The sequence below is a fragment of the Oncorhynchus kisutch genome, linkage group LG15 (genome assembly GCF_002021735.2).
Source record: "Oncorhynchus kisutch isolate 150728-3 linkage group LG15, Okis_V2, whole genome shotgun sequence".
Lineage (NCBI taxonomy): Eukaryota > Metazoa > Chordata > Actinopteri > Salmoniformes > Salmonidae > Oncorhynchus > Oncorhynchus kisutch.
In genome coordinates, this window is record NC_034188.2 from 38,288,077 (window position 1) to 38,310,518 (window position 22,442).

At 40.8% G+C, this 22,442-nt stretch overlaps 1 protein-coding gene and 1 long non-coding RNA gene across 2 annotated transcripts in view; one reads left to right on the forward strand and one right to left on the reverse strand.

The window, feature by feature from the left end:
- Positions 1 to 2,269: 2,269 nt before the first annotated feature.
- On the reverse strand, positions 2,270 to 6,914 carry LOC109905276 (ankyrin repeat and SOCS box protein 5). Its single transcript, XM_020502559.2, has 7 exons — positions 6,614 to 6,914; positions 4,756 to 4,835; positions 4,560 to 4,667; positions 4,198 to 4,348; positions 3,733 to 3,867; positions 3,196 to 3,387; positions 2,270 to 3,040 (listed from the first exon to the last, which is right to left on the reverse strand). Exons 1-7 carry the CDS (start codon positions 6,828 to 6,830, stop codon positions 2,913 to 2,915), a joined length of 1,011 nt encoding a protein of 336 aa, XP_020358148.1. The 5' UTR covers positions 6,831 to 6,914; the 3' UTR covers positions 2,270 to 2,912.
- The window catches only part of LOC109905277 (uncharacterized), a 73,646-nt gene continuing 57,065 nt past the window's right edge, over positions 5,862 to 22,442 (forward strand). Inside the window, exon 1 of the long non-coding RNA XR_002257246.2 lies at positions 5,862 to 6,042. This is a non-coding gene — a long non-coding RNA (uncharacterized LOC109905277). The remainder of the gene's footprint in view (positions 6,043 to 22,442) is intronic.

Here is a 22,442-nt window from a genome sequence, read left to right on the forward strand (position 1 = left end):
AGATTCTAAGTTTGTCAGTGTCAAAGTAGTCTGTCATTTTGATAATTTGTGAGGTATTAAAAAAAGATTCTGCTGAAGTCTGGAGTCATCTAAAATTACGTAGAATTGTGTGAAATGCATTTCTAAAAGTCAACATTTTTCCTGGACCCTGGGCTACAAGTTCAAACATGGTTACTATTAATTTCAATTTTTTGTAATGTTCTGGGAATGTTCTCCAAATGGTTTGACATTTCGAATGTTCTCAAATGGTTCAGAGAATGTTAAGAAACAACGTAGTTCCGTGAGAATTTTTGTATTTCAGCATAACAGTTTTCCTCATGGTTCTATTTAAAGTCATGTTCTCAAATTGTTGTGAGAATGTTAAGAAAACGTTCCATATAAACCATAAGAAAACTTTAGTAATGTTCAGAGAAAGTTCTGAGGATGTTTAAAAAAAAAACATATCCATTCCATTTTCAGCATCATCAAAACTGTTAAGTGTGCTCAGATGTGTTGGCTGCGCACACTAATTGACCACACCTGATCTTAATGAGTGCTTGTTTCCTTTGAAAAGGTGTTTGTTTGAATAGACTAAAGGTAACAGCTTTGTAAGGGTCAAAAAACAGTCCGTTGTGAGCGCCCTCCTGGTGGTGCAGTGGACTAGGGGACTAGCGGAATTCTATGATTCGAGTACAGAACATTATATGTTAAAATTTCACTGATGCCGTTTCACTGATGCACAATAAAAAATGTGTGTTTGCATGAGTAATGTGTAAGGAAATGGGTGTCCTATCTGTGCTTGGAGTTCAAAAAGGTTAAGGGAAAATAAGCTAGCAGTGTTACTAAAGTCTTATTCAAACATTCAGTGAAAGTTGTTATTTAAAAACCTACAAATAACCTATAATTTCCATATTCAGAGTGTTAATAAAACCTCCCAACAAAGCTTTCAAGGAACCAGAGTAAAGCGTTCTCCGAACCTCCACGCAACCTAAAAATAAACGTTCCCAGAACAGGCAAAACTTTCATGACTGTTCTCAGAATGTTTAGAAAACATTTGACCTGTCAAGAAACGTGGGGCTTTGTTCCAACAACTCCCAAGATACCAAATGTGTTATCTGGGTAGTCATAAATCAACATGGTAAGAGATAGATGCACTAGGCATATTACTTAGCACTAAAATATACTGTAGTAACGAGACTTGACACTTCAAATGAAATGAGGGAATTGGCAGACAGACAAGAGAGGCTGACAAATGTCCTATTCACATTATTTTATTAAAAGCTGTGTATGTTATAACTGTAATGTTAATAGATAGCACGGAGCTATAATACAGCATGCATTTTTCAAAACTGCCGTTGGTCATGCTTTGATTTTCAAGCTCCCTTGCCCATGATTTTAAACCAGTCACAGCACCGCCACCAGCTGGTAACCCGCTGAAATTTTAATTTTAGAGCAAATACTAATGATTGAGCTACTTACTGTAAGTGTAATGGACTAGTGAATAACTAGATAATCCCTTCCATGATAGTTATTAAGAACGGATGTGCTTTAATTAGTTCATAGAGGTGTAGAGGTACTTTTATTAGAGCTATCGTGTCAGAGGCAAGTCAGAGCTATCTCTCACAAATACATACCAAACGGCTGCATCTCCTGGCCTTTTCATTTGTAATCAGCGAGTGTCTGTCTGATGCACCTCAATCACCCTGAAACATACTTTTCTCCCGATGGATGATTAACATGACTCTAAAAAAGGAAAAGTGAGTAGAATTGAAGGAAAGCCTACCGTGAAGACCTTACTGTAAAATGTCTGTGGGAAAAAAAATGCAACTAAATGTACACTCACTTGAGCATATTCTTTGGAGGAAATGACAAATCCATGCCTTGCAGCCACTTGAGAACTTCTCGTGGCAATTCTGTCTTTTTCAGTAGGCTGTGCATTAGTCATTGTTAACTAGCCAATCAGCTGTAGCTTCTATGAACCAGCCACATGTTTATGACATGACACGACAATATTATTTACTGTTGTTGTTACTTAGCTAAAGTTGTTGCTATAAAATACTGAGTCTTGTTTTGGTAAACGAGCTAACTAAGTTAACCTGCTTACTAGCCCATATGATATGATACATTTCACGTTGATCAACAGTTCTATGGCAACGGCCCTACTTCTCCTTTCTCTCGGGAAAGTGAATGTTTTCACGGGAAGGTACATTGTTGCAACCCACTGGGAATGGAAAATGTTGCCACGCACTGAAAGCAGCTTGCTTTTGAAAGACTTGCGAAATGCAAACTGTAACCTTGAATTCAAAGCATTTTAATAAGATAATAGCTCGCAGCTCAGACAATGATATTGCACATAATAAAACACACCAAGCAAGCAAATGTATATCTATATTTTGGAGGATATGAATGCATGAGTGAATTGTTCTCCATAATGGTAAGGGTTTTGGTGAATTTCAAGTTTTGCCGATGCATAGGTCTAACGTAAATCATAGAACAAGGTGATAAACCACTATAGTGTAATAATCAAAATTAAGCAAATGTTTCCATAAAACACATGCACTTTAAATTTCGCTATTGTACATGTATGAGCATATGTGCCAGCCATTTTTATTGACTAAATAGTGAAAAGAGGCACTCATTGTCTAAGTGTGTTTTACAATTGAGCTCTGGATTTACATGAATCTCTCCCTTGAACATGTTCATAGCAAACCATGGTTGTTGGTCATTGCTCCAATCCCAAATTTGAGCATTTGATCTTGTGAACCACACTAAAATCAAGTATAAGCTAAATCAAGTATGTATTTCATTCCTTAAAGTGCCAGTTGTGTCAAAAATGCTCCTTCAACCATTGCAGGCTGTTGAGTTCCCATGAATGATTGACACATGGAAGAAGCCACCACCACAGAGTATGAAATTGTGACGTTCTCTGGTTATCATCTGTACTGGAGATAGTTCTTGAGGGGATTGGGCAGGGGTAGATGGTTGATGAGGTGAAACCTGTCGCGGCCCACACAGTCACGGATGCGCTGGCGACACAGCTGACTCAGTGGTTGGGGCGTGGCTGAAAAAAGGAAAAAACATATCATGATGGTTTTGTTTAAATAATATAATGGAAAGCTAGTTGGACTTGGGAAATAAAGCGAAAAACACTACGAGACTTTGGATATAGGAATTTACAGATTTCAAAAGATGACTGGATAAGACTATAGAACTTACCCTCATACACCAAAAGGAACCCCTCTGTCAGGCTGCTGGGGGGAGCGGCCTCCACAGGCCTCTGGAACTCCATGTTCCTGGCGTTGATATCTGCCCCAAAGTCCAACAGCAGCTTAACAATGGCTGTGCAGTCCTTTTCAGCGGCAGCATGTAAGGGAGATTCCATATATATACCTTTCTGTACATTTGCTCCTGTGTGGAGGGAAACCAAGGTAAGCATACTATGGATTTAATACACATTTAATAGTCCTTGGTCATTCAGTTACAGGATTTGAGTACTCTATCGCTGGTATAACATGATGTATTTAGACTTGTGTACACTTTTATGCAGGTGGGTGCAACATATTAGTGGTGTAGAAAAGAGCAGATGCTCCGAGCTATCCCACCAAGGCCAAGCTACTACTGCATAGTGAGAGTTTTATACATGTACTGTACATTTCACTACTTTGGGAGACAGTAATAATCTTACCACTAGTTTTCACTCCTCCTCTCATCATGCTATGGTGCTTTGGCAGAGAAGAGGTGCACGTGCCTCACCTTCCCTCAGCAGCCTCCGGACACACTCTATCTCCTGAGAGACACAGGCGGTGTAGAGGGGCGTTCCCAGGTGAGGAATTTCAAAGTCCACATCTGCTCCCCATCTGACTAGAGTCTCCACACACTCACTGCTGCCTGCCCACAATGGGCACATACATGGGAGTCATTAGGATCGTCTTTCCGATTACTGCGGTGGGTGTCTTAGCTAATTATTTCTGCACCCGTAATATCCCCCGTAATATCCTCTAAGCATTATGGGACATACTCTGACTTGAATTATGTTTGTGTGTCTCAAACATGCACTGTTCCATCAAATACTGTACTCTGATCGGTGACATTTTGATTCAGATGTTTAAGTTGAATGTATTTGCCTCAATCCCATGTTAGAATACAGCCCAAAGGTCCAAGGTTTGTATTAGATTAATTAAGATAAGGATGTTGGAGTGATACAGGTACTGAGCATACCTTTACTGCTGGCTTCGTGAATGGGCGAGGGCTGAAATACCAGCGCCTCGGGTTTGGCCCCGTTCTCCAGGAGGACCTCTGCACATGATACACTACCCACTGAGCACGCGTTGAACAGGGGAGTTACCCCGTCAATGGTGGTGATGTTCACCTGCACAGAGTCTCATGTTAACTCTGACCGCTCAGCTGAATAACATAGCACCATTTTGGGGCAGAGGAAAAATAACAAGTTACAGAGAACAAGAAGTATTTTCAGAAGCCTTATTGACACATTTCTTAATTCATTATTTACTAATAATTATTATTGTTTCATAAAAAATATAATATTCTTGATTATAACTGTATCTTCTTCAGTGACTCACATTGGCTCCTGCAGCGATCAGAGCTCTGGCACATGCTACATGGTCTCCAAAGCAGGCCTCGTGGAGAGGACTCACATGGTCTATAGTGACCACATTTACATTGTGGCCCTGTGGGAGCAGCAGAACACGACCATAGTACATTGCAGAAGGTAAGTGGGTGCACACACTGAACTGAAGTGGATTACCTTTGGCTCACCTGTAAAAGGAGATTCCTCAGGGCGAAGAGACGACCTTGGCATGCAGCATCATGTAAGGGTGAGCGGTCTGCCCAGGACCCTGCAGCAAACATAAATGTTTATGTCACTCATAACAACTTACAGTCATACAGTTTTGATGAATGATTCCATTTCACTGGGCAAATGCATACACCTGGGTCAATATCCATAATAACGCCAGATGTGTTCCAGACTGCGTCATCATTGTTGCCTCCCTCCATATCACAGATCTATAACACTGCTGAAAATGTTGTATTCTATTTCTCTTAGTTTGAGGTAAAGTACTAAAGTTCCATGCAGTCCAATCTTGGGATGAATATATATATATACTGAGCCAATATGTCTACACTGGGAATAGCCGTAAAATCGCTTGACTCTCGGTTCAAGTTATCTTGAAATAACCTGCTTGATGTGGCAATCAAAGACCAAGCCACTGTAAGTCAGAAACAAAACTTGTTCTGTGAACTACATCACTGACCTTTAATGACGCACAACAATATTTTACTTTGTGTTGCTGTTTGCTGCATTGGTGCTCCCTTTCCATGGACCAAGCATGTTGGCACACTGAGAAGTTTAAGTGTTGTTTTGGTCTGCAGGTCTGTCTACAGTACACATACCTTATTCGTAGACGCTAACTGCTTTAGCGCCTATTGACGATAGTATCTTCTGACTGGGGGAGTTTTGTTAAGAGCCTTGAAACTTGCTCTAAACTTGTGGTACGTTTTTGGAAATATAAGGAATGTATCTTGGGCTCCCGAGTGGCGCAGCAGTCTAAGGCACTGCAAGAGGTGTCACTACAGTCCCTGGTTCAAATCCAGGCTGAATCACATCCAGCTGTGATTTGGGAGTCCCATAGGGCGTTGCGAAATTGGCCAAGAATTGTCTGGATTTGGCCGGGGTAGGCTGTCACTGTAAAATAAGATTTTGTTCTTAACTGTCTTGCCTAGTAAAATAAATAATAAATAAAATCTTTCATATCAGCGCGAAATAATTTTCTAAAGACAAAAGGTTACATTTCTAAATACCTTCATAGGGTTAGGGTTAGTATTATTTCTTTCTTTTTTTGGTTAGGGTTAGTGTTCCCACACAGCCAAATCTCCAAGTTACATCACTTGTTTACGGAAGCCAGATGGAAGACATAGACGGCCACCTGTTCTAGTTAGCTATCTAGCGTGCTCTGAACACCTGTGTGTAAGCGTAACAGGGAGGAAATGTAGTTGGTCAACTGGAGGACCACACAGCTTTCGGATCTGTGCACAACTTCTACAGTAAGTATGACTTTTTTATTTGAAAGATAATTGCTCGCTGATTTCGAAAACTGTTTTGAAGCGATGATTATTTACTTTTTTAAAAAACGTTCAAAGACAGGGTCGGAATTGTAGTTCTCATGGAGCCAAATGTGGCCGAATGTAACCGCTGAAAACCCTACATAAGGAGAAGGGTTTTCGGGAGCTATAGTACACGAGAGTCAGGAATGGAAACTAGGGCAAGGGGTTGGGGAGGCACCGCGTGGTCCCGTTCTATTAATACATCAGGGTAGAAATTGAACTGACCAGTATGTACTGTGTATACACAGACACGTTTCAGGTAATATTCATGTTAAGGTCAATAAAGTGAGTATATGCATTATATTCAGTATTCAGTGTGTGGCCTAATCATAAAACAAGAGACCCTTCCATTCCATCAGTTAATGTCTTCCTAAATATGAACTCTTCAGGTTACAAGGCAAAATGCAATGGCAAATATAAATAGCATAATCATTTGAATATAGTCAGTATTCCAATGTTCCAATTTTTTTGGGACAATGGATCAATGTAATAGAGAGATGTGTGTACTCACTGTGTCCTTGACCAAAATCATAGAACTCTGCAGATATCCTGGCTGCCTCCTTGCGGTTCCCTCTGATGATGTAAAAGTAGGAGAGGCAGTTGAGGCTTATCTTAATAAAGAGCTTGAAGCAGAACAGTGCCAGTATGGTGAGGTAAACATTGGAATAATGCAGCGAAGCGAACGGATTCTCTGTTGCCTCTGTCATATTGCCCCCTCTTTTGAGCATTGCTCTGCTATACTGAGGGGATCATATGCCACTCGCAAGCAGTCCTCACTGAACTAGCTGATATAATATTGTCCAGCTGCTGTTTCTGTGCCTGTATTAAAATAGTGGCTCTCGTTGTCATTGTGGTGCAGTGGAGTGCCATTTCTATGACGGAAGTCAATATCAACCTGTAATCATGATACATTTTTTTCTTGAACAATCAAAGCATGGAGCAGTGTCCACTATTGGTTGCGATGCATTTTAGGGGCTAAATTCATTGCAACTTGTAAACCAGACTGTATATGGTCCAAAATAATGTTATTCCATAAGGAGTAGGGGAATGTAAAAATGTTTAGTTCACTTTTAATCCAGGAACAAGGAAAATGCCTACATCAAGGCTACATTTCCAACTGTACATAAATAAGACAGATCATTTTTAGTATGTTGTATATGCAGCAGAGGGCAGTATAGGCTAGCTCATGGGTTTTGACGAACTGTAGAGATCAGCTTATGTCAAAATTGACCTTACGTAGCAGGTTAGGATACCTTGCAGTTTAGGAGAATTAACGTAGAAGGTTAGGAGAATTGCATTAAGGTTAGATAAAGGCTTAGGGCTAGCTAAAATGCAAAAAAAATAAATGAAAAAAGAAAAATATTTTCTAGTTCTGTAACTGGAGGAAAATGGGGAGCGGTCATGCTTTTTCAATTTCAGTGAAGGGGAAGGTTTAGTTTAAAAAAAAAATCGAATCCAGAAGAGGGTCATGTAATTTGTAATTTATTAAATCTGATTTTGAATTATTAGTTGCTTACTAGGCATGTGTGTCCGATGCCACCTCTCATCTCTGATTCTCAGCTGGGCACTCAATATCAAGTGTGCCTATAGGCTATTGAGTGTCTCAATCAAATGATCCATAGGCTACAAAGGGCATGCACAGAGCAAAGTTATATTTCAAAGATAGCTGCTGGGATGGTATAAATTAAACTAGGTTGCATCACACACTGCAATGGATATTACAACCCTGAGCCTCAGCCTGTTCAACTTTTTTGTTTGCTGTTTAAACAATGGCTGTGCTGTGTAGGGCTACGATGGGAGTAAAATCTTCTTCTGATTTTTATATTTATTCGGCCTAGTCCAAAAATGCAATATCTTGCGCGCGGACTACCCTATAGCCTATGTTCTGTTCAGTTTGAGAAGGAGAACGTTAAGTGAGAAGGAGGACCTGAGGTTAACTTTGATAGCTTTCTGCTTCTATAATTGATTTTGTTTGCCCATGATGTCGGCATATTTATCTGAGTTATTTACCTCACAATAAGCCAGATTCGAGTAACTTACGGTGTGGTGTTGAAACTTGAAGCAATCAATCGGACATGGACAGCTCATGGTGATGAAAGTAGGCAAATTTGAGTAGGCATAATTCATTTCAACAGTCTTCATTTTAATCTGACTTTGCTAACAACCAGAGGGCTTTGTGTTGGAGCCTATTTCTTCCTATTTAAAATATAAGAGGTAGGCCCACCTGTTTGACAGAGGAAATTAAGCTACAGGCTGCTATATCCATATATTTGTCGGTCAATTGCTGTGTCAGTGAATGGCTGTTAAATTAAAACCAAGACTTGAATTGAGGGGGTATGAGAGGGTATGCCATAGGCCTACCTTTTCTTAAAGAAAATGGCAAAAAGCACAGGCTTGTCAGCTTTAGACTTGGAAGACATTTAAAAGGATCCTAATATATAAAGTGATCTATAACAGAGCTTATGTCATTTTGATGCTTTATACTACAAACAAGATGTAAAATACCCGGGAAAGACGTGACTCCGATACATATGGGGTTATCATTTTTTCGTTAACATTCAGAGTCTGAGCTACAACCTATAGCTGAGGAAACAAAAAAATTACTTTGCTTCAGACGTATTCTATCAGTTGATTAAGCCATTCACTTTCTGTGCAATAAAAGATGATTAAACACAGACAGCTTTTAGGGAAACACTTGTGACCTCTTGTTGGGAAGAAGAGTAGCAAGCAGTTAACGCTTACATTTTTCTGCATTGGTAGGACTACTCTGTCTGCGGTGGAAAGGTAGGCCAAACTTTTGAAAGTACCATGCTCAGATTCCTAATGAAATCACAGATTTAATTATTTGCACACATGGACAGTTTTGTAGCAAACAAGAAATGCTGATTTGGCATTGGAGAAAAATGATAAGATGAACACAAAGGCCCATCTCTCTGTCCATTCTTATAGGGAACCCAAACCGGCTGCGCGCGTGCCATCGTGCATACATTTATTTTGTCCCCCCACACCAAACGAGATCACGACACGCAGGTTAAAATATCAACACAAACTCTGAACCAATTATATTAATTTGGGGACAGGTCGAAAAGCATTAAACATTTATGGCAATTTAGCTAGTTAGCTTGCTCTTGCTAGCTAATTTGTCCTATTTAGTTAGCTTGTTGTTGCTTGCTAATTTGTCCTATTTAGCTAGCTTGCTGTTGCTAGCTAATTTGTCCTGGGATATAAACATTTAGTTGTTATTTTACCTGAAATCCACAAGGTCCTGTACTCCACCAATTAATCCACACATAAAACAGTCAACCGAATCGTTTCTAGTAATCTCTCTTCCTTCCAGGCCTTTTCTTCTCTTGAATTTATATTGCGATTGGCAACTTTCATGAATTAGGTGCATTTCAAAAATTATGTTTGACCAAATACAATGCTATTTCAACAAATTAACAACAGACTTACAGCATGCTTATAGAGAAGGGCACTCAACATGTACTGCACTGACACAAATGACTGATGATTGGTTGAAATAAATTGATAATACGTAGATTGTGGGAGCTGTACTGTTAGATTTCAGTGCAGCCTTTGATATTATTGACCATAACCTGTTGTTGAAAAAACTTAAGCGCTATGGCTTTTCAACCTCTGCCATATTGTGTATTCAGAGCTATTATATCTAATATAACTCAAAGGGTTTTCTTTAAAATAAGCATCTCTAATGTCAAACATGTAATGTGTGGTGTACCGCAGGGCAGCTTTCTAGATACTCTACTCTTTTCTATTTTTACCAATGACCTGCCACTGGCATTAAACAAAGCATGTGTGTCCATGTATGCTGATGATTCAACCATATATGCATCAGCAACCACAGCTAATGAAGTCACTGAAACCCTTAACAAAGAGTTGCAGTCTGTTTTGGAATGGTTGGCCAGTAATAAACTGGTCCTGAACATCTCTGAAACTAAAAGCATTGTATTTGGTACAAATCATTCCTTAAGTGCTAGACCTCAGCTGAATCTGGTAATGAATGGTGTGGCGTTTGAACAAGTTGAGGAGACTAAATTACTTGGCGTTACCTTAGATTGTAAACTGTCATGGTCAAAACATATAGATTCAATGGTTGCAAAGATGGGGAGAGGTCTAGCCGTAATAAAGAGATGCTCTGCTTTTTGTCTAATCTTGATTATTGTCCAGTTGTGTGGTCCAGTGCTGCAAGGAAAGACCTAGTTAAGCTGCAGCTGGCCCAGAACAGAGCGTCACGTTTTACTCTTAATTGTAATCGGCTGATATAAATACTATGCATTACCAGTCTCTCTTGGCTAAGAGTTGAGGAGAGATTGACTGCATCACTTATTATTTTTATAAGAAACATGAATGTGTTGAAAATCACAAATAGTTTACATAGTGAACTTACACACAGCTCTGACACACACTTATCCCACCAGACATGCCACCAGGGGTCTTTTTATAGTCCCCAAATTAAAAAAAAGTACAGTATTATATAGAACCCTTATTGCATGGAACTTCCTTCCATCTCACGTTTCTCAAATAAACAGCAAACCTGGTTTCATAAAACAGATTAAGCAACACCTCTTGGCACAACGCCTCTCCCCTATTAGACCAAGATAGTTTGTGTGTATACATTGATACGTAGCCTACGTGTGCCTTTACATTTTTTTATGTAGTTCTGTCCTTGAGCTGTTCTTGTCTGTATTATGTCATTCTGTATCATGTTTTGTGTGGACCCAAGGAAGAGTAGCTACTGCTTTTGCAACAGCTAATGGGGATCCTAATCAAATACCAAAACTGCGTTCTGGGATTGATTTGCACTTTTCACACAAAAGTACGTTCATCTCTAGGAGACAGAACGCATCTCCTTCCTGAGTGGTATGACGGCTGCATGGTCCCATGGTGTTTATTCTTGCCTACTATTGTTTGTACAGATGAACGTGGTACCTTCAGACGTTTGGAAATTGCTCCCAAGGATGAACCAGACTTGTGGAGGTCTACAATAATTTTTATGAGGTATTGGCTGATTTCTTTTGATTTTCCCATGATGTCAAGAAAAGAGGCACTGCGTTTGAAGGTAGGCCTTGAAATACATCTACAGGTACACCTCCAATTGACTCAAATGATGTCAATTAGCCTATCAGAAGCTTTTAAAGCCATGACATTTTCTGGAATTTTTCAAGCTATTTAAAGGCACAGTCAACTTAGTGTATGTAAACTTCTGACCCACTGGATTTGTGATGCAGTGAAATAATCTGTCTGTAAACAATTGTTGGAAAAATTACTTGTGGCATGCACAAAGTAGATGTCCTAACCGACTTGCCAAAACTATAGTTTGTTAACAAGACATTTGTGGAGTGGTTGAAAAACAAGTTTTAATGACTCCAACCTAAGTGTATGTAAACTTCCGACTTCAACTGTATACTACAAACTACATACTATTTGTTCATTTTAGTATCCTGTACCAAACAGTATCGTTTGAGTTGAGCGTACTAGAGTTTCGCCTGTCTACCGGAAGTTGATGCTGTTGCTATGTAACTTCTAGCTAGCTTGTTAGCATAACAAATAACTAGCTAAACATAAATTAAACCTGCAGTGCCAGAGTGCGCTCTGGGCGTTCGTAAATGCAGAGCGTTGTCAGATAGTAAATTCAGAGCGTTTTACTCTCGGAGCGTCTCGAGCGCACACAGGATGCTCTGGCCAAGTAGTACGATTGTTCCGAGCGTCCAGCGTTAGCTAACTGGCTAATGTTGGCTTGCTACTTCCAGACACAAATGAGAGAACACAACACTGACCATTTTACTTGCCATAGCAGAGCTGCAATGCTGTTTTCATGTTATCCAAAGTGTTGGTAACTGTAACTGTCCTGCTGGCAACATTTTATCACGCTTTTTTTGCCGATTTTCACTGACACCAACCATATTCAACAGTGCGTGAGAGTGCTCTGAAATCGGAGTGTATAGCCAGAATTAACCATGTCCATTGAAGCGCACAATGACTATACCACTTAGCTAAGAATGATGTGAATAATTGTCAATAAATGTTGGTTAGTTAGATAACAGAGTTAATAAACTGCCTGGCATGTTCGATGTATTAGTATCCAACTAACATTAGGTAAGCTGACAAGGTAAAAGTCTGTTGTTCTGCCCCTGAACAAGACAGTTAACCCACTGTTCCTAGGCTGTCATTGTAAATAAGAATTTGTTCTCAACCGACTTACCTAGTTAAATAACATTTTTAAAACATACTGGTACATACTGCTGTAATGCTATGTGATTCAAAGGATAGTGTGGCTAACACATTGTTAGCCAACATTTTCTTTACATTTGTCATTAGTTAGTTCAATGAATTTGAATTCGCTCTCGTCTGCTGCAAAAAAAATTTGTGAAGCCACAACCAGTTTCTGAAGAATTTAATTATGGGCCCTAAAAGTACGAAAATAGTGTCCTTTGCATGTATACTTCGTATTTTGGCAAAGTCATTACAACATCCGGGAACTTTTGGCATACTAACTATATCCATACTATGACCAATAAGCATACTATATACTCAATTCACATCAGAAAAAGTACGGTTAGTGAGGTCAAATAACATTTTACTCACAAACCCTTAACCAACAATGCAGTTTTAAGAAAATAGCCCAAAAAATGTTGAGATAAAATTAACAAATAATTAAAGACCAGCAGTAAATAACAATAGCGGGGTTATATATACAGGGGGTGCCGGGACAGAGTCAATGTGCGGGGGCACCGGTGTCGAGGTAATATGTACATGTAGGTGGAACTATTTAAAGTGACTATGCATAGATAATAACAGAGGGTAGTAGCAGCACAGAAAAGGGGCAATGCAAATAGTCTCGGTAGCCACTTGATTAGCTGTTCAGGAGTCTTATGCTTTGGAGGTAGAAGCTGTTTAGAAGCCTCTTGGACCTAGACTTGGTGCTTCGGTACCGCTTGCCATGCAGTGGCAGAGAGAACAGTCTATGACTAGGGTGGCTGGAGTCTTTGACAATGTTTAGGGTCTTTGATGGGGTCAAATTGGGGTCATGACAGGGGCTGCACCAAATGTTTGATGTATTATAATAATTGATTATGCTTTATAATAATTGATAATGCTTATGTTGTATTAATAGAAGGGGAGGGGCTATGGGAAACCTCCTCCACATTTATAGGGTCCTAGCCTACAGATTAACAATATATGTTCATTGTAAGGTTTAATGTTGTTCCACAGTATTTTCTGGTCTCTGCCTCTTATAAAGAAATGGTCTGAGAGATGTGTGAATTATTGCAGGGTGTCTGTGAGAAGGCACCTCTAGGCTAAAAGAGATTAGACACAGAACCCTGCCAGGGAGTGAAAAGAGATAAGGGACTAGTCAGACATACCTCTATAAATCAACTTGGGGAGTGGACATTTACTGCTGAGCCCTTAGAAAAGACTGGAACTATTGTAGCTCTCTTGCAAGTTTGCATAGCTGTGTATGCATGGGCTTGGTCTGATGAGGAGAAGGTAATGATGTATGCAGAGACATCATTAGGGATGGACTTCGGCTTAATAAAAATAACTTGGGACTTTTCCTATTTTGCAGAACTCAGGAGAGACATAAGTTGTATGTTTGATCTTTGACTTCTGTCGACAGCTGTGTTTTGATTAAAATTGTTATTCATTATAAGTGCACATTTTGAGTGTTCCTTATTTGTTAAGTAAATAAAACGGAGCACAGAAAAACGGAACCAACATTTGGCAACCTTGCCAGGAGGGAGTGAGTGCAAAGCTACTTGAATCGAACCTGAACCCCCTTCTCTGATCACCAAATTGTAAGGTAAGCAGACACCTGTTATATCGAAGTCTGTAATTTATAAGAAGTGGGTGTTCAGTGTTTCACTGGTATGTAAAAGCACCGCCTCCCTCTTGTAATTTTAAAAACAAAGGAACCTAAAATGTGCATGTATAAGTCAATGAATGTGTGGTAATTGTTGTATGTCTATGTGTGTTATATGAGTATATGTATTAAGAGGAGAATCTCGCCTTCTTGCATGCTGGGGGTGCTGGGGTAACTTTCTGGAAGGGTACTCAAGAGTAGTTAGGAGCAGAAGCTGTGTCTAACGTGAGAGTTCTGAAACAGGCGATAACCTATGGGACACCTGAGATAAGTTGTTTGGTTAGGGACGAAAGCTGTATCTGAGAGAACAGTTCTGACACAGGCAATAACCTATGGGACACCTGGGAGATAGACAACAGTTTATTTCTGTCTTTATGTGTTTGGTGTGAGTGAAATGCGCGGTGGGTGGGGAGATAAAGAAATCGAGAACTGGTTATTTGGTCTGAGGACTGAGAGCCGTTATAAGTGGATTTTTGATAAGGTGGAAGACGAGGAACAATAATATAGATAAATGCACTAAATTGGAATAGTATAAGAAAGGGATTTTTGGGAGTGAGGGTGGCAGGAAGGAGTTCTGTCATTGTATAAGAAAAGGCGGGTTTGATAAAGATAATACCTATAAGCCGTATATTACCCTACACTCTGAGGAACTAGTAATAACCTCAACATATTTTGTATTAGTTGAAATACGACCTCTAATTACTTGTAGAAGGATAGTTAAGGAGCCTTTTAAGTGGAATTGGTGGAGAGCAGGTTTTGTTTTATGGGCATATGAGAAGACAGTGGATGAAATAGAGATAAAAACTGATACAACACACACATTATTGCAAGTTAGATAATAGGTAGGAAAGGCTAACATAGGGCACCTACACCATTATCATTACACGGCTGACTGTCAAATAAAACCAAGCTGACGCTCACCATGTCTGCAAAGGCCTGTAAAGGGGCTTTTATTAGGTAATGGCCCAATGGTGGAATAAAAAGTTAGGAGTAGGGCAGAAGTTATTTGAATAAAAGGTTGAACATATTTGTTAGTGACACTTTCCTACCATAGGATAGTTTGGGAAATGTACAACCCTTAGTTTACCAGTACAATTATTACAAGGAAGTTGAGTTCTGTAGAGATTTCCATAGAAAATTACTTTGACGCTATCATCAGGGGACACAGGTGAATAATATGTTACTCTTACTCTACACCCTTAAGATATAATATTAGGAATTGAAGTCTATCATGCGGTTGTCTATGTGAGGCCCGTGAGTGAAATATATTTGAGTTTAGTAGAACCATTTACTATAGTCTGGAGTAAGTGAGAGTAGAATTGGGATTTCAGTATCACCCACTGTTGTTTAACACACACTGAAAGGAAATGGAGAACAATTTATATAGGGACAATCATACATATTACACTCACTTTAGGATAACCTTATAGAAATCGGAAAAGACATTACACGCAGACTATCTAAATAAAAAGACTGAGCGCCATGGCACAGTCAAACCAGAATGAATATATGCAAAAGAAGTTTCCTGTTGTGGAATTTATGTTAACTTTTAAGAAATGGCATGTCTGGACAGAGATGGCAGGAGAAAATAGATATCTTAATGGCTGGTTTATTCAACCAGACTAGGTTGGATTTAGTCAAGGAGATAATTCCGACAGGAAGCATGGACAAGGAGAAGGGCATGAAGAGAAGTGCCCTTGCATCAGAAACTGTGATGGGAATGATGATGCTGGAGGGACAGATCTTCATGAACCAGGTTACCTTGACCAAACTAAAGCTGGAGGAAACAATAGAGTGCAGAAGCAAAGAAAAGTTTCAGGACAGAGGCAGAACAGGAGTACTCACCGCCCCGCTGCCGTATGAGAATCAACCCAGAGGACCCCTGGGTGACTACACAGATCTACCCTCTCATACCACTGACAGAAGAAAATGGAGAAGCAACCACAATTATCCTTAAGGGGACTCTGAAGGAGGTGGATGACACAACAGCATCAATAAGCGACATGAGAACAATAGAATTGTATGAAAGGAAAAAAAACAAGGCACAGTTCCTGGAGGGAGTTTTCCCTCGCCACCCTAACTCACTCCACAAAAAGGAACAAACTGGAAGACCTTAGACATCTGCTCAAGTTGTTTCTACAGGCTCACCACAACCAAAGCTTGCAGCTCCCCCACAGTCACATTAGTCACACCTGTGAACCTGGTGCCTGCAGGGTATGTGCTTTTCACCACTCAGCATGTTGGTGACCCACAAACATGGACTGGAAGAGGAGGTGGGCCCGCCAGTCCCCTTCGTGACTGGAACAACACTCAATGCTGGACCTGTGGGGAGTTGGGGCCTGTGAGTTCGCAGTGTGGGGGAAATGAAAGAGGAAACAACAGGGGAAGAGGAAACTTTGGGTCTGGCAGAGGAAGAGGAAACTCAGCCACAGTACCACTCGCCCGGAGCTGGAAATGCTCCCCGGGGCCACTTATGCCCTATGGACAAAGAGGACAAGTTAATGACAGAGGATGGCCAGTGGGAAATTTCCCTCAGAATCAACAATGAAAGCGCCCGACTCCCCTGCTTCAGTATGAATTCAGTGATTGAAGAGAAGAGCCAATGGTTACTCTTAATGTTAATGGACATAACCTACCATTTCAAATTGACACTGGGGCTCACTGTTCCTGTTTCGACAAACCTGGACAAGTTGTTTGGGCGTCTCTGAGCAAATCATCAGTGTACAAAGACTTGTTTGATGAACCTCTGCTTGACTCTGACATGGTGCTGTTCATTGATGGTTCTATTTTTTTATTTCACCTTTATTTAACCAGGTAGGCAAGTTGAGAACAAGAACAGTCAATAATACAGTAAAAAAATAAGTGTATATACAATGTGAGGAAATGAGGTGAGACAAGGGAGGTAAAGGCAAAAAAACACCATGGAGGCGAGGTAAATACTATATTGCACGTAAAACACTGGAATGGTAGATTTGCAGTGGAAGAATGTGCAAGGTAGAGATAGAAATAATGGGGTGCAAAGGAGCAAAATAAATAAATACAGTAGGGGGCAAGGTAGTTGTTTAGGCTAAATTATAGATGGGCTATGTACAGGTGCAGTAATCTGTGAGCTGCTCTGACAGCTGGTGCTTAAAGCTAGTGAGGAAGATAAGTGTTTCCAGTTTCAGAGATTGTTGTAGTTCGTTCCAGTCATTGGCAGCAGAGAACTGGAAGGAGAGGCGGCCAAAGGAAGAATTGGTTTTGTGGGTGACCAGCGAGCTGAGATAAGGGGGGACTTTACCTAGCAGGGTCTTGTAGATGACCTGGAGCCAGTGTGTTTGACGACGAGTATGAAGCGAGGGCCAGCCAACAAGAGCGGACAGGTCGCAGTGGTGGGTAGTTTTTGGGGCTTTGGTGACAAAACGGATGGCACTGATAGACTGCATCCAATTTATTGAGTAGGGTATGGGAGGCTATTTTGTAAATGACATCGCCGAAGTCGAGGATCGGTAGGATGGTCAGTTTTACAAGGGTATGTTTGGCAGCATGAGTGAAGGATGCTTTGTTGCAAAATAGGAAGCCAATTCTAGATTTAACTTTGGATTGGAGATGTTTGATGTGAGTCTGGAAGGAGAGTTTACAAGTCTAACCAGACACCTAGGTATTTGTAGTTGTCCACATATTCTAAGTCAGAACCCTCCAGTGTAGTGATGTTGGACGGGCAGGTGCAGGCAGCGATCGGTTGAAGAGCATGCATTTAGTTTTACTTTTATTTAAGAGCAATTGGAGGCCACGGAAGGAGAGTTGTATGGCATTGAAGCTCGTCTGGAGGTTTGTTAATAATTATCCTCTTAGAGGTTAGGGTGCATTATTTCAACTTTTTGATAAAAAGCGTGCAAAATTACGACGTCCTGCTACTCATGCCAGGAATATAGTATATGCATATGATTAGTATGTGTGGATAGAAAACACTCTGACGTTTCTAAAACTGGTTAAATCATGTATATGACTATAACAGAACTTGTGTAGCAGGCAAAACCCCAAGGAAAAACTGTTCAGAAAAAAAAGAAAAAATCCCTCTGGTAGTTCCCTGTATTGTCTATGTCAAGGGAAATTAGATAGCGCCCAGTTTACAGTTCCTACAACTTCCACAGGATGTTACCAGTCTTTGGAATTGGGTTGAAGTTAATCTTTGGTGAAATGAAGAAGAGGCACTTCCTGTCAGAGGTTACACTGTGGATAGTTATGAAAGAGAGAAAATCGTCCATGAATTGTTGACTTGCTGCTATTGAATACAGATCGCCCCGTCATCAATTTGATCGATTATTAACGTTTACAAATACCTAAAGTTGGATTACAAAAGTAGTTTGAAGTATTTTGGTGAAGTTTATAGGCAACTTGTAAAAAATGTTGTAATGACGTTGCCTTTTGGAAAGCTGTTTTTTTCTGGATCAGTCGGGCTTTATAAATGGACATTTAAAAAATAAAATAAATCTGACATGTTGGCTGGATTCACAACGAGTGTAGCTTTAATTGAGTACCCTGCATGTGTGATTTAATGAAAGTTTGAGTTTTATCTCGTACTATTTGAATTTGGCGCTCTGCATTTCCCCAGGCTATTGGCCACAAGAGACGCTAGCGTCTCTATATCCTCTCTAGGGTATGTCCCGGCCAACATCCAGTGAGATTGCAGAGCGCCAAATTCAAATACAGAAATAACTATTTTACATAGGTTTAAAGATTAACTTCTTGTGAATCCAACCATGGTGTCAGATTTCAAAAATGCTTTACGGCGAAAGCATACCTTACAATTATTTGAGAACATAGCCCAGCAGACAAATCATTACAAACAGTAACCAGCCAAGTAGAAGAGTTACACAAGTCAGAAATAGAGAGAAAATGAATCACTTACCTTTGATGATCTTCATATGTTTGCACTCAGAAGATATTCATTTATTCAATAAATGTTCCTTATGTTCGATAGTCTCTCTTTATATCCAAAAACCTCTGTTTTTGTTTGCGCATTTTCTTCAGTAATCCACAGGCTCAAACGCAATCACAACAGGCAGACAAAAAAATCAAAATTGTATCCGTAAAGTTCATAGAAACATGTCAAACGATGTTTATATTCAATCCTCAGGTTGTTTTTAACCTAAATAATCAATAATATTTCAACTGGACACTATATTAACGTTGTCAATATAAAAAGTAAACAAGAAAGGCACTCTCTCGGTCACGCACATGAAAATTCTCTGTGACACGGCAGGGTCCACTCATTTAGACTGCTCTTACTCCCTCATTTTTCCGAATAGAAGCCTGAAACAATTTCTAAAGACTGTTGACATCTAGTGGAAGGCATAGGAACTGCAATTTGAGTCCTAAGTCAATGGATACTGTAATGGCATTGAATAGAAATCCTACTTCCTGAATGGATTTTCTCAGGTTTTCGCCTGCCAAATCAGTTCTGTTATACTCAGACATTATTTTAACAGTTTTGAAAACGTTAGTGTTTTCTATCCAAATCTACTAATTATATGCATATTCTTTCTTCTGGGCCTGAGTAGAAGGAAGTTTAATTTGGGCATGCTTTTCATCCAAAATTCCAAATGCTGCCCCCTACCCTAGAGAAGTTAACACAGTGTCAAAAGGGCCAGAAGTATACAGAATGGTGTCGTCTGCGTAGAGGTGGATCAGACACTCACCCGCAGCAAGCGCGACATTATTGATGTATACAGAGAAGAGAGTCGGTCCAAGAATTGAACCCTCTGGCACCCCCATAGAGACTGCCAGAGGCCCGGACAACAGGCCCTCCGATTAGACACACTGAACTCTACCAGAGAAGTAGTTGGTGAACCAGGCAAGGCAATCATTTGAGAATCCAAGGCTATCAAGTCTGCCGATGTGGTGATTGACAGAGTCGAAAGCCTTGGCCAGGTCAATGAATACGGCTGCACAGTATTGTTTCTTATCGATGGCGGTTATGATATCGTTTAGGACCTTGAGCGTGGCTGAGGTGCACCCATGACCAGTTCTGAAACCAGATTGCATAGCGGAGAAGGTATGGTGGGATGTGAAATGGTCGGTAATCTGTTTGTTGACTTGGTTTTCGAAGACCTTAGAAGGTCTGTAGCAGTTTGGGTCAAGAATGCCCTTTTGAAGAGCGGGATGACCGCAGCTGCTTTCCAAACTTTGGGAATCTCAGACGATATGAAGGGGAGGTTGAACAGGCTAGTAATAGGGGTTGCAACAATTTCAGAAAGAAATGGTCCAGATTGTCTAGCCCGGCTGATTTGTAGGGGTCCAGATTTTGCAGCTCTTTCAGAACATCAGCTGACTGGATTTGAGAGAAGGAGAAATGGGGAAGGCTTGGGCGAGTTGCTGTGGGGGGTGCAGTGCTGTTGACCGGGGTAGGGGTAGCCAGGTAGAAAGAATGGTCAGCTGTAGAAAAATGGTTATTGAAATTCTCAATTATTATTTATCGGTGGTGACAGTGTTTCCTATCCTCAGTGCAGTGGGATGCTGGGAGGAGGTGTTCTTATTCTCCATGGACTTTACAGTGTCCCAGAACTTTTTTGAGTTTGTGTTGCAGGAAGCAAATTTCTGCTTGAAAAAGCTAGCCTTGGCTTTTCTAACTGCCTGTGTATATTGTTTTCTAGCTTCCCTGAAAAGTTGCATTTTACGGGGGCTGTTCGATGCTAATGCAGAACGCCATCGGATGTTTTTGTGTTGGTTAAGGGCAGTCAGGTCTGGAGAGAACCAAGGGCTTTATCTGTTCCTGGTTCTACATTTCTTGAATGTGGCATGCTTATTTAAGATGGTGAGGAAGTCATTTAAAAAAAATAATAACCAGGCCTCCTCTACTGACGGGATGAGATCAATATCCTTCCAGGATACCCCGGCCAGGTCGATTAGAATGGCCTGCTCGCTGAAGTGTTTTAGGGAGCGTTTGACAGTGATGAGTGGAGGTCGTTTGACCGCTGACCCGTTACGGATGCAGGCAATGAAGCAGTGATCGCTGAGATCTTGGTTGAAAACAGCAGAGGTGTATTTAGAGGGCAAGTTGGTTAGGATGATATCTATTAGGGTACCCATGTTTACGGCTTTGGGTTGGTACCTAGTAGGTTCATTGATAATTTCTGTGAGTTTGAGGGCATCAAGCTTGAATTGTAGGATGGCTGGGGTGTTCAGCATGTTCCAGTTTAGGTAGCCTAGCAGAACGAGCTCTGAAGATAGATGGGGGGGCAATAAGTTCACATATGGTGTCCAGAGCACAGCTGGTGGCAGAGGGTGGTCTATATCAGGCAGCAACAGTGAGAGACTTGTTTTTAGAGAGGTGGATTTTTAAAAGTAGAAGTTCAAATTGTCAGACCTGGATAGTAGGACATAACTCTGCAGGCTATATTTGCAGTAGATTGAGATGGACTTTTTGGTGGTCTTCCTAAGACAGGATTCAGACACGGCTAGAACATCCGGGGTTGGCAGAGTGTGCTAAAGCAGTGAATAAAACAAACTTCGAGGGGGAGGCTTCTAATGTTAACATGCATGAAACCAAAGCTATTATGTTTACAGAAGTCATCAAAAGAGAGCGCCTGGGGAATAGGAGTGGAGCTAGGCACTGCAGGGCCTGGATTCACCTCTACATCACCAGTGGAACAGAGGAGGAGTAGGATAAGGGTATGGCTAAAATATATGAGAATTGGTCATCTAGAACGTCCGGAACAGAGAGTAAAAGGAGGTTTTTGGGGGCGATAAAATAGCTTCAATGTATAATGTACAGACAAAGGTATGGTAGGATGTGAATACAGTGGAGGTAAAGCTATGTATTGAGTGATGATGAGAGAGAATTTGTCTCTAAAAAACATAATTGAAGCCAAGTGATGTCATCGCATGTGTGGGTGGTGGAACTCAAAGGTTGGATAAGGTATAATGAGCAGGGTTAGAGGCTCTATAGTGAAATAAGCCAATAAACACTAACCAGAACAGCAATGGACAATGCATATTGACATTAAGGAGAGGCATGCTTAGTCGAGTGATCATAAGGGTCCAGTGAGTAGTGAGGTTGGTTGGGGTCACGACGATTCAGACAGCTAGCCGGGCCATCGGTAGCAAGCTAGCATAGGATGGAGGTCTGTTTTTTGCCACCTCGTGCGTTTCCGTCGGTAGATTAGTGCGGTTCCGTGTGGTCGAGGGGATCAATCCAATTGGCAAAATAGATATAGTTATAGTGACCCAAGAAAAATTGTCCGATAGACCTATTCAGATAGCAGCCGATAAGACAGCTAATGATTAGCGGGCCACAGATGGGCGTTCAGGTAACGCCGCGATGGAGGGGCCAGTTGGATAACTCCCTCGGGCAGATAATGTCGGTAGTCCAGTTGTGAAGGCCTGGTGGGGCTCCGTATCGGCAGTAAAACGGGTCCGGAAAGGTGATTTTTGTAGCCCAGGAGTGGGTAATGGAACTTTTCAGCTGGCTAGCTCCGGA

Coding starts and splice junctions, on each gene's coding strand:
- LOC109905276 (XM_020502559.2), bottom strand. CDS start 6,830: ATGCTCAAAAGAGGGGGCAATATGACAGAGGCAACAGAGAATCCGTTC. Junction 4,668..4,755: donor TGAGGAATCTCCTTTTACAG/GTGAGCCAAAGG, acceptor CTGCTCCCACAG/GGCCACAATGTAAATGTGGT. Junction 3,868..4,197: donor TCACGAAGCCAGCAGTAAAG/GTATGCTCAGTA, acceptor CATTGTGGGCAG/GCAGCAGTGAGTGTGTGGAG.